This window comes from Plutella xylostella, chromosome 22 (genome assembly GCF_932276165.1).
Source record: "Plutella xylostella chromosome 22, ilPluXylo3.1, whole genome shotgun sequence".
Classification (NCBI taxonomy): domain Eukaryota; kingdom Metazoa; phylum Arthropoda; class Insecta; order Lepidoptera; family Plutellidae; genus Plutella; species Plutella xylostella.
This window is the reverse complement of record NC_064002.1, coordinates 2,795,573-2,806,996: the sequence shown is the minus strand read 5'-3', so window position 1 is coordinate 2,806,996 and position 11,424 is coordinate 2,795,573. Positions and strand designations below refer to the sequence as shown.

The following is an 11,424-nucleotide window of genomic DNA, read 5'->3' as shown; positions in this document are numbered from 1 at the left end:
GCGATGGTATACATTGTACTTAAATTAAAAGAACTCAAGAACTTGGTACATGTCAGCGCCGGGATTTGAACCCGCATCTCTGGCGTGAGAAGCGGGCGCTTACCCGACTGAGCTACCACCGCTCCATGTTTTCCCCTAAGATTTTTATTTAGAACTTTAGAACCAATGTATTCGTCAGTGTGAGCCAGCATTAAGTTCATCTGACTACCTTTGCTGCTCCACCATCAGACCCTATATCAATACATAAAAACGAACAACGAACTAAAGGAGACCAAACTCTATAATATGTCTTATAATTAGATTAGATCATCATTGCAACCCATCACGTCCCAACGCTGGAGCACGGGTCTCCTTCCAATCCATGTTCAGAAATGAACCGTTTGGTGCCCGCTTCGTCAGTACTCGTCAAATCATCAAACCAGCACAAACCTCTAAACCTCTTATAGGCTGATTGGGAGAAAAAGTTATTAGCAGTTAGTCCAGCAGTAGGTTATATTATTGAAAAGTATTTTGTGCAGTAAAAGCACCTTTATTTACCGAGTGCGTACGACCACCCTCGTAGCTCGTATGTATCCCATCATCAGATCATCTTCATTACATAATAATATTTCGTGATCTCTAATACTTAACATACCTAAATATAATTTATCTAGCAAGATTTGATAACAAACACCACAGGAGGCGGTGAAACAGGTAGATACAGGACTTGTAACTACGAATTGCTAGTTTGCTACGCTGCCGCGCCGCCGCTATTTGCTCATACAAAAGACATCAACGGGCGCGCGCACTTTAAATATTCAAACGCGTTATGGAGTGTTTTTGGCTGAAGATCTTTCAACATCATATAAAACATTTATTATGTTATATAATATATTATAGTGTGCCTGTACTGTGCCATAATTTGTTGAACTCTTTATTCTACGGATACAGAAATAGTTACTGGGAAGATCTTAAATCTTTAAGTTGGCTTATTTTAATTACTAAGAAGATATTACTTTATTTTTAGAGTTCGACAGCGCTGACTTGGCAATAGAATCAAGTACCACTGCCATAAAGTTTATTAGGGCAACAATAAAATTTAAGCCGGATAGGTATGGCTTTAAAAAATGCACCAACCATATTTTTACCTTTTACAAAGTTACCTTTAAAAAGAAATAAATTATTTTATAATACTCGCTTGACTTGTTCGTAATCCGGGAAAACCCTTTTAAGCATATATTTAAAACTAAACCAAACGTATTTTTAACAGCTTTTTTTCAAATAATGTTTGAGACAAAAGGCAGACCCAAATGCTTATTACACGAATGTTTGCCCTGTGTGCAGGAGCAGGTTTACTACCCAAACTTCAGGATTTAATAGAATTAGATTATTATGTAATACAATTACGTACCTACCTTTAAAACTAAGAAGTAAAAACGGAAACAACAACTTAAATTGGTCTTCAATCTCATGTAGTTTTATTAACGACACAATCGCATTAAAACATAACAACAGAAAATCATAAATAAAAAGTATGGCAGTGGACACTATAAACTAGGGTTCAGCGGAGTCATTTGTCTTGCTCTGGTCATCATTATTGTCATCTGTTTCTCTCGCACTTATTGGTTGGGGACGGGAGCGACGGGGATGGTCCTGCCTTCAGCGTGGAAGCCGGTTTCGTCGGCGAAGTAGGTGATGGTCTGGGGCTCTCCCTCGCTGTCGACGTAGGTGTAGGACCCGCGGACCACGACCACGGTGTGCGGCTTGTTGTCCTCGTCGAGGGCCTCCTTCACCTCGCCGGTCTCCTGGCGCGCGGTGCCGTCGTCGGTCTCGAAGCTGGAAGGAGGGTTTGGTTAGAGACAACTTTACTGGTGGTGGTAGTGGGAGGAAGCCTAGGTTGAGGTGATATGAGGAAGATTTATTATTCAATAGTTTTGTTATTTAACTATGTTTTGAATGTATAGCGTCGGAAGGGTCTCGTCACAAACACTGCGGTTCTATATTATGGAATAAATGATTTAGTTAAAATTGCGAGTTATATACAATGTAAACAATGATCATCACAGGATTACAAAAGTAGCCTGTAATTTGCAGGACTCGCAAGAAAAAGCCTAACAATCTGACTGTTAAACCTGATAGAACACTTACTTGAAGACGTAGTTGCCCTCGGGCTGCTGGTCGAACTCGGAGCGCACGATCTTGGTGGGCTCCTTCTCCACGGGGGCGGCGGCGGCGCACGCCAGGGCGAGAGCGAGGACTACGGCCTGGAGACACACAGAGATATTAGTATACGGTGCATTAGGCAGTGTTTATCAGTAGGTAGTTAAGTAGAGTTTATATGAAGCTAGTCGGGGATGGTCTATGGTAGTCAGCGCCGGAATGGTTTAAAAACTGTTTGCACAGGAAAAATTTCAAGCCAGCACTAGCTGGCCAATAATTGGCAGCCAGTGTTGGCTTCGTATAAATTATGCAATAGGAACAAGAAGCAGCTTGGGTAAAAATCCATGCAAAAGTATTGGCACTGAAGGGGCGGTTAACAGTTCAAGACGGGCTACTAGAGAATTTATCTTTAATTTATAGAATGATACCATTATAAATAAAACTATTATATTGATAATTTAGGTGAGCCCTATCCGTGTCCCAGGGGGAACTTCAGGGATGGAAAAAATGAATATTAAAAGTAAAAGTTATTTGTAAAATTAAAGTTTAAATTCATAGAAACAATATTAGAAGAGGAATAAAAAGTTGAATTATTAGGTACTTACGAATTTCATCTTTAGTGTTTGGGTTGGGTTTGATTGGTATCAAATGAGCGACTGATGCCTAATCGTCTGTGACAAAATCCTTTTATACTCATCCTTCTATGTCTATAAATATAAACACATATACGCATAGGTGTATACCGGCTACAAAAAGAAAGAAAAAAAGGCCATTAATTGAAGAAACTAGATTCTAAAAGCAGACGTTGTAAAGTCGCTGCTCAGCGGATGAAGGTGAGAATTCTGGTTATTGGCGATAAAAGCTTTTATTATGTAAATGAAATTGAAATTAGTGAACGAATTCAGACATGCTGGCGCCTATTTGCATTCCTAATGTAATGACTCTATGTCAGTGACAAGGAACTTACACTCAGTGCTTGTATTGTTTACTGGGTAGTTATGCTATTACTAAAATTTTACTTGAAAGTTTGGTCTAGGTTTCCGGATGAATTTTGACAACTTGAAATATTCATCAAGATTAAAAATGTTTCTAAAGATGGAAAGATAATCGAGATATCGGGAAAATAAATGAAATTGATGTTAAAACTTAACAATACTTCAGGAATAGGATCAAAATAAAAATGAAGCCTACCGCAGTGTGCCTGCGGCTACTTTAGGCAACATTTAAGCGATGTCTAGCGTGAAACGGCGATTTATTGCCAAAAACATCAAATTAATACCTAGTTACGTTTTCTTGTAGTATCTTCCAAACTACTAAATAATAGAGCATCGTTAATCTACTTGTAATTTATACAAATAATTACACTTTAAATTGTTTTTCGTCTGTTGGTCAAGTTGAAGATAAATTATAAGGTACAACACATTTCATTTATTATAAATAATAATAATATTCAAAATATTTTGTTAATTATTACTGATTAATCTGTATATCATAACAATGAACACGCGACTTAAGTTTTTGTGCTAAGAAGACCAATGGTTTGATACGTTAACCATATATACCTTGACATGCCGTTAGGGGTAAATAATGTAAGAGTATTCTTTTTACTTAATTCTAACACTACAATACAACTCCGTAATAATAATGTTACTTTTAGATTATATTTAATAAACCAGAGAAACACGCAATTATTATGTTTGTATGCCACATTAAAGTTAATTAGACAAGAATTCATCAAAGTGCGTAACATTTTGTCACTAATTAAGTAATGTGATTCCACTGTGTAATTCATAAGGTAATGATTAATTACGTGTATCTTACAGGAGCAACGATGAATAACACAGATTATACCGAGATAACAATTGAATCAAGAAACATAAAAACATCACAATAGACTAAGATTAGGAAACTTGACGGCTATTAATTAGTAAGTTCATTTGATAACTCGATTACCGCGTAGGCACAAATTTATAGCATGTTTTTTTCAAAATAAGGGGCTACTTTCAACATAATGAAGAAATTTAGTTGTACTTTGTCTCATTTGGAAAACAATTTATCCTAAATTTCATAATACACTGCCAGGCAATGAAAAAGTTCCACTCACAAAATTCCGACAGCAAACAACCCCAATTTTTTCAAAGATTCAATTTCAAATTGGAACGAAATATTACCGTATTAGATGGTAATATCCTGATGCTCTGTTAAATGTACTTCAATGTTGCAGAAGACGGCATTAAGCTAGCCTTTTCCGTTTAGAAGTAATTTGTTGCTTTTCTCAGTGGAACCTTTTCATTTCCCGTGAGTTTATTATGTGCCACTTCTACAAAGAAGCATGCAGATTTTGTAGGTATCAATATACTTACCAAATATATTATTAGCTTCCGAAATTTTATGCGAAATTTCTCTCATAGCGCATCTCATACAAATTCAACCCTGCCAGTAGAAAACCACCATAATACTCAGTTCTAATCGTTGAGAAGGGCTACGTGCATTGCTGGATTTGAAAACTCAAAAATAAAATATTATCTTACGATTTCTCTCCCAAACTTCGAATACTCAATCACAGATGAGTATATTACGAAAGTAAAGTAAAACAATTGCATGTTTGCTGTACTATTTCAATAAGCTATCAATTATGTTTACAAAGTGGAGCGTCCGCGGCTCCCGAACAAGCGCAATTTCGCGAAATTGCCGATGCCTTGTACCAGTTGTACTCATGTACTCGCTGCCGATTCCTCCGAAATTAAGAGGGTTCACCAACAGGGTGTTTGTGCAATACACGATGAGTGGATAATAAACCTGCGCTCATCGCTACAAGCATTTACTGCAATTTCGGACGAAATTCTCTAAACGCTTCGAACCCATCGTGAGCTGTGTACCGACGAGCTTAGCTGCCGAAATAATAGCACCATGTAGTTAACAGGGCCGTGTGTGGCCCTCACGTTTGAGCGATGGCACAACAAAAAATATCAGTTCAGAGCAACCCTGCTGGCTATAAATGGTAAATTCGCATCCCACGCCAACAGAAGCAGTTTGTTTAGAACCAGTGCAGACGGATTTGTAGAGCAACTTAGAACAATTACATTTTGTACACAAGTTTAAATTCTCAAAGGTATTACTTACAATTTTATGTGACAATTTTATTATTTTCAGTGGACGTGTGTTTGATTAAACGATGGTGTTCCAGATGCTTCGTTTGATATCGGGGGTGTTGTTCGTTGTCGGGATGGTGGCGGGCCAGGCGCTGCCGCTCCCTTACGGGCCGACGGCCGTGCCTCTTGCCGCCGCCGCGCAGGCCGCCGCCCTGGGCTACAACCCTGCTCTGGGCGGGATCCCCCCCGCCGCGTACCCCCTCGCCCCCGGGGTGCGCCCGCCGTACCCGGGCCTCCCGGTGCCCGGGGTTCCCGGGGTGCCCGCTGTGCCCGGGGTCAACCCCTACTACAACTACAACGGCGTCGGAGGGCCGGTCGTGCCCATCCTGACGTACTCCAACGAGGTTCCTACTGGCACTGGGACTTATGCGTTCAGGTAAGTCAATTTTATAAACTTCACCTGCATACATATTTAACCTTTCAAGTCCCGAAGTCGCGATATCGCGCCTGAGACTTCAATTCTGAAGAATAGATTTCAATAGGGAATATGCGTAATTTTTTTTTATACTTTTATTGGATAGTTTTACATCACTTTATTATAGTAAAAAAAAATCCACGCCAAAATAAGTAATTTAAGGTATTTTAAAGAAAGTTAAAAAATTACAACCATCACGACCACTTTGAAATTCCCGTCAGGATGGCGGGCTGTCGTGACGTCATAATCGTTTAATTTCACGGCTCCGAATAATGAGTCCCGTCAGTCGGCATAGATTTTTTACCTAATCAAGTAATCACAGAGTACTTTTGTATTTTCAACAAACCAATGTTGTCATGGTAACGAACGAAAAGGGAAGTGTATAAAGTGTGATCAGTGGCTGTTTTGTAATGGTAATAAAGTGTGACCAGTGGCTGTTTTGTAATGGGAGCTCTTAAATAGCTACTAGTAGCTCTTTTGAAACGGGAGCGCGAAAATCAGAGGACCTTTGTACACAATATTACGCTATTATGGCAAAATGAATATTAAGTAATATTTGTATTGTATGTAAGTACTTACTGTAACTTTGGTTCTCAGTAAGAGAGGCTAGGTAGTGGGTCATTCTATTCTATTATCTGTGGGGGAGTAAGAACCTGCACCTGGCTCTCTTGAATGGAACCATTGTGCATATCTCAAAGGTCTAAACCCCCTTATCTAAACTATCAAATAAGAGTATAAAAATATATGCATATTCCCTAATATTTGGGCACACGGCTCTCGACTTTTCAATAGTCTTTGCTGTCCTTTTCCGCAGCTGGCCACAGTTTACTCGTTCATACTGCGTAATAAATTTAATGTGTCCAGTTCTTCTGATTACGAGAATTCTTCCATAACTTAATTTAGAAAAAAATAACAACTTTTGAAATATACTAACGACTGCCATTATAACCTAAAAGTAGAAAGAGCAACTTGTGTCATGTTCATGTCATAATACTTACAATACAAATTTAATATTATTGTGTTGCAATATGGAGCATATTTGAGTGGCTCGTTGACTAGCGAATGGCTGTTTACGCCTCATTACAATAGAACAACTAGTGGCAGCCCATACACTACCAACAAAAAATATAAAAAGTCCTAAACTTTGCAAACATACAAGCATATCAAACAAGAAGTGGAGAGGTTATAGGAGGCTAGGATCTACTCGTATTGGAAGAATTTTTATGTGATCCATCGTATCTGATCACAACGAGCATCACAAATACTCGGTGACATTAACATTTCTTTGTTTACACTTGACATTTATTTAACTATACGCAAACGCAAAGAAGTTATTATTCCGAGATTGATATATAAAGAATTATGACGTCACATCCGCCCTAAGAAAATGGGTGACGTTTCTCGGAAGTTAGAATTTACCGAAGTTTTTTTGTACTTTTCAACTTCATTTACTTGCTCAAAAATTAATTATAATCAAAAATAATGATGGAGTCGTAGTTATGAAACAACAAAGTTTATTATAAATAATATTTGACCTTTATTTGAACCACTTGCATATTCCCTATTGTGTTAGATTTCAAGGGATCTGTGCTATTTATTGTTCAGTAATAAAAAAATATGATCTTACATCACAGGATTGCATCTAGTTACTCTATCCTAGATAGTTAATCGTCATAGTTGTTTTATAAGACTCCTCATAAAAATGTGCAACATCCTATCTAGTTAATATAATATTTATAATAAATTATCTGCCGTGATATTTGGAACGGAACCAAAGTTTATCAATTTCCAACTCCAATTAAGTTTTAATTTCCTTTTGGTTTAGCTTTAACTTAAATGAAATGTTTAAAATCAATTATTTGAAATAAATTTTTCAATTACCTAAGTGCAATCAGCAAAAGAGACAATTATGTATACCATCCCTTCGCAACACTTTAATTTTATTATCCATTTATGGTGATACGTGACATGTACCATACTTAACCTACACGAGTTATTGTACTATATGTATTGATAAAAGATTATTTGAATCATCCTCTTCCACTCGTCAATCTTAACATAAAATTGTTTATGCTGGGGTGACCTTCATCTTTTGCTGACTGTACACCTAAAGAGTACCAACACCTCGCCACAGCGTCCCAACTCCCAATTATACCCTAAAATAACACCAATTACCCACAAACTGCTACATTCTCGCTGACATCCTCGCAGCTTCTCGACGGGTGACGGCAAGCAGGCGCAGGAGAGCGGCTTCTTGAAGGATGCCTACATCGACAACAACGGGGAGCCGCAGGGCACGCAGGTAATGCCATTATTGTACATTGTCTACAGTAGGGTTGCCAGCTGTGGGGAATTATATACCCTAAAAAAGTTTAAGTAAATCGGTTCAGTTTATGATTTATGCTAGATAGACAGATGGAGGGACACGTTCAATGTATAACAGCCCTCTTTTTAAGTCATGGCTTAAAATATTACACAAAGTAGTTAACTGAAATGAAAAGGGAAATTAGCTTTTAACTTCAAAATATCTTTTAAGATTTTTGATTATTATTTTAATGCGGACTCAGGTGCACCAATATTGACATACCAGGGCTAGTAGCACGGAACGAGCGCGACGGAAAACTTTTGTCACGTTTTAAATACGCCCCGTGCTAGCCCTTCTGCATTGCATGTAAAGACGAAAACCGATTGTTACTACATTATACCTCTTACACATAGGTGTATGTCCATGTTGTACTCTTAACAGATTTTTGGTCCGCGGCAAAACTTTACAGCCTGGCAACACTGTGACCATAAAACGAGGTGCTTATCTTTATTGTAATGCAATTAATTTGTCCATTTTTTGAGTTATTTCGGCGGCGAGATAATTACAGGCGCGATGTTGTAAGTGCGGCGTTTACGCGGGCCGAGTGAAGACGCGACGCTGAACTTTAACAAGTGTCGCCTTAAATAAGCCTTAAATAACATACTGTATGGTTTTGAGAAAATTGATGAATACTTACGATATAACCTTACCAGGCAAAAATATTTTATAACAATAAAATATACAATACTAGCTGTTCCCGCGCGCTTCGCTTCGCCTTAAAAAGTTTTCCCGTGGGAATTCCGGGATAAAAAATAGCCTATGTTCTTTCCCAGGGTCTATACCGTATGTATACCAAATTTCATTCAAATCCGTTCAGTAGTTTTGACGTGAAAGAGTAACAGACAGACAGACAGACAGACAGACAGACAGACAGACAGACACAGTTACTTTCGCATTTATAATATTAGTTAGGATTTGCACCGTATACCATCACTCACCATACAAACATTTTAGTATGTTTTTGTATAGTGACGGTTTGGATCGGACGCTAAATCTATAGTACGTATTGCAGATACTAATAGTAAAAGATACGTTCATAATCTTTTTAGATAAATAAGCTAACAGAGCTCAGCGGTCATCTCTACACTCACCAGTATCTCTCTCAGTAGCATCTACTTATCTATGCATCTTTTATTTCCCTCATCTCTGATTTCTCTTTCTCTATTTATACTATTATTAATATTATGTCATTTTAGGTGGTTCAGGGAAGTTACGCCTACATCGCTCCAGACGGCACGCCCATACAAGTCAGCTATGTTGCCGATGAAAATGGTAAAAAGCTTACCTACACACATACTTTACACATATATTACATTTTAAATTATCTTCTTAATTTATTTGTGATTATTTATTCACATATAATCACCATGCATCTATTCTGCAGGTTTCCGTCCGTCCGGCGTTCACATCCCGGCCGGAGCCACCGGGATCGTACCCAACATCCTGACCGGCAACTACACCCGGCCGTACGACCCGGCCTTCAACCGGTTCAACCCGTACCGCCCCGGAGCGCCCCTGACCGCCCCCATCGTGCCTCCATTCAACGCCCCCATAGTACCTCCGTACAACGTCCCTGGAGCATACAACAACTACCGCGCCCCGCTCGCAAACAACTACAATAATCTGTACAACAGATATGACCCGTACAACCCCGTCGCACCTTACCGACCCTCCGGTTTGTACGGCGCTCCCGGAAAGGACGCTAAAAAGGACTAATGTTGTGCAATTTGATTACCGGTTTTGTAATTAGCTGTAATAAATGAATTTGAGGCTTGATTTTATCTTTTGTTTTATTATTAAGTTGTATGAAACGGTTGCAATTGATGCGGCTATTGTCTTCGAGGTTGTTTGTGAGATGTATTTTGTATTGTGACTTTTGCAATGGAGATCAAACGTTGTCATTCACACGTTTAAATATCCTAAAATTTCAGTGAATTCTGATCCCTTTTATGTAAGGACAGATGTTATTAACCGGTAAATGTAAGAAATAGATCTGCTGTTACAAATTAAGAATTCCTATAAAGTAGCTTTACTAACAATGCCAATCAATATTGTCAGTGACAAACAGAAAAGTCATATAGTCAGATTATCGTCAGCACTTATACTTTAGTCGTATTGTCAGATGAGAAATAGGCTATACATACATCACTCAAGAAGGCTCCTTAAATAATAGTAACTAAAATAGAATAGACCTTGGGGATATGCACTTAGGTTCCATTTGAGAGAGCCAAGTGCAGGTACTTGCACCCCCACAGAGAATAGAATAAAACGATATGATCACTCGTATTTAAACGATATTGATGACAAGCTACCTCAGCTTCATATTATAACAGTACAGATTTAGGTCACTACACCCTAGACAAATTATAGTCCCCATGTCTTAAAAAATAGGATTGAAACTTGTTCGATTCTTTTCGGGTACATGACAGTTTATGGTGTATATTGCGGATTGCGTCACGCTTGTCCCACAGCCCGGGGCGGGCATTCATCAATATGGCACTGGCAACAAGAAGCAGGGGCCACTCTCTAAGTAGAAGATCGAATAAACAAGAATCCCACGCTATCTCGTTGTATTAAGCATGCCATTTGTGAGAGAATTCTTGTTAGTTCGTTGATCGGCGTAGAGAGTGACCCCAGATACCTACAAGTGCAAGATGACATAGTTTTGGGAATTCTTAACGACGCTATTAAGGAAACACGATTATTCTTCTTGGAATTTACGACTAGCTTCTCGAGTTTATGTACAGCGAGTAAAATGCAAAAGTAATTTACTAATAAAGTATATGAATTTATGTATGAATTTATTAAAGACAGTAAGTAATTCAGTTTAAGTTGCAAATATGGCAGCTTTTTGCCAAATGCTGCCAAGTGCCAAGTGCCAAGTGTAGACATGACATTAGCTAAACATTTCTAAGCATACATCTTGCTATATCGTCGCTTACAGGCGTGAATAAATGTCAATGTTAACACATAGTTACCCACCTATTTAACAATATAGAAGAAAAGAAGTAAGTTAAGTAGCATATTAAACGCAAGCAATGTAAGTACATGCTAGTTATGAGAAAAGTAAATCAGGCTATTTAGTTTAATTTTATCAGTCAGTGTGATGTGAGAAATCTAGGATTTTACGCTGATATATTTATTCAGCTTAGGAAGGTACTTTGTATAAAAATATAATAAAAGGGAAATCCCACTATGTCAAGAAATTTAACAAACACGTAAAATAGGTAATGGAATGACTAAAGCCAACTTTTTATTTTTAGCATAATTTTGCGATGGAATCCAACATTTACTGTCGTTCAATAATATTATTACATTGAGAACCTTGATGAGGCAATTTCAATAAATTTTTC

At 38.1% G+C, this 11,424-nt stretch overlaps 2 protein-coding genes across 2 annotated transcripts; one reads left to right on the top strand and one right to left on the bottom strand.

Moving 5' to 3' along the window:
* Positions 1 to 1,429: 1,429 nt before the first annotated feature.
* On the bottom strand, positions 1,430 to 2,878 carry LOC105381469 (larval cuticle protein 16/17). Its single transcript, XM_011551198.3, has 3 exons — positions 2,745 to 2,878; positions 2,128 to 2,243; positions 1,430 to 1,815 (listed from the first exon to the last, which is right to left on the bottom strand). The coding sequence occupies exons 1-3, from the start codon at positions 2,751 to 2,753 to the stop codon at positions 1,599 to 1,601; spliced, it is 342 nt and encodes a 113-aa protein (XP_011549500.1). The 5' UTR covers positions 2,754 to 2,878; the 3' UTR covers positions 1,430 to 1,598.
* Positions 2,879 to 5,121: 2,243 nt separating this feature from the next.
* On the top strand, positions 5,122 to 9,852 carry LOC105381460. Its single transcript, XM_048629307.1, has 5 exons — positions 5,122 to 5,251; positions 5,327 to 5,667; positions 7,918 to 8,008; positions 9,268 to 9,343; positions 9,456 to 9,852. The coding sequence occupies exons 2-5, from the start codon at positions 5,327 to 5,329 to the stop codon at positions 9,785 to 9,787; spliced, it is 840 nt and encodes a 279-aa protein (XP_048485264.1). The 5' UTR covers positions 5,122 to 5,251; the 3' UTR covers positions 9,788 to 9,852.
* The last annotated feature ends 1,572 nt before the right edge of the window (positions 9,853 to 11,424 follow it).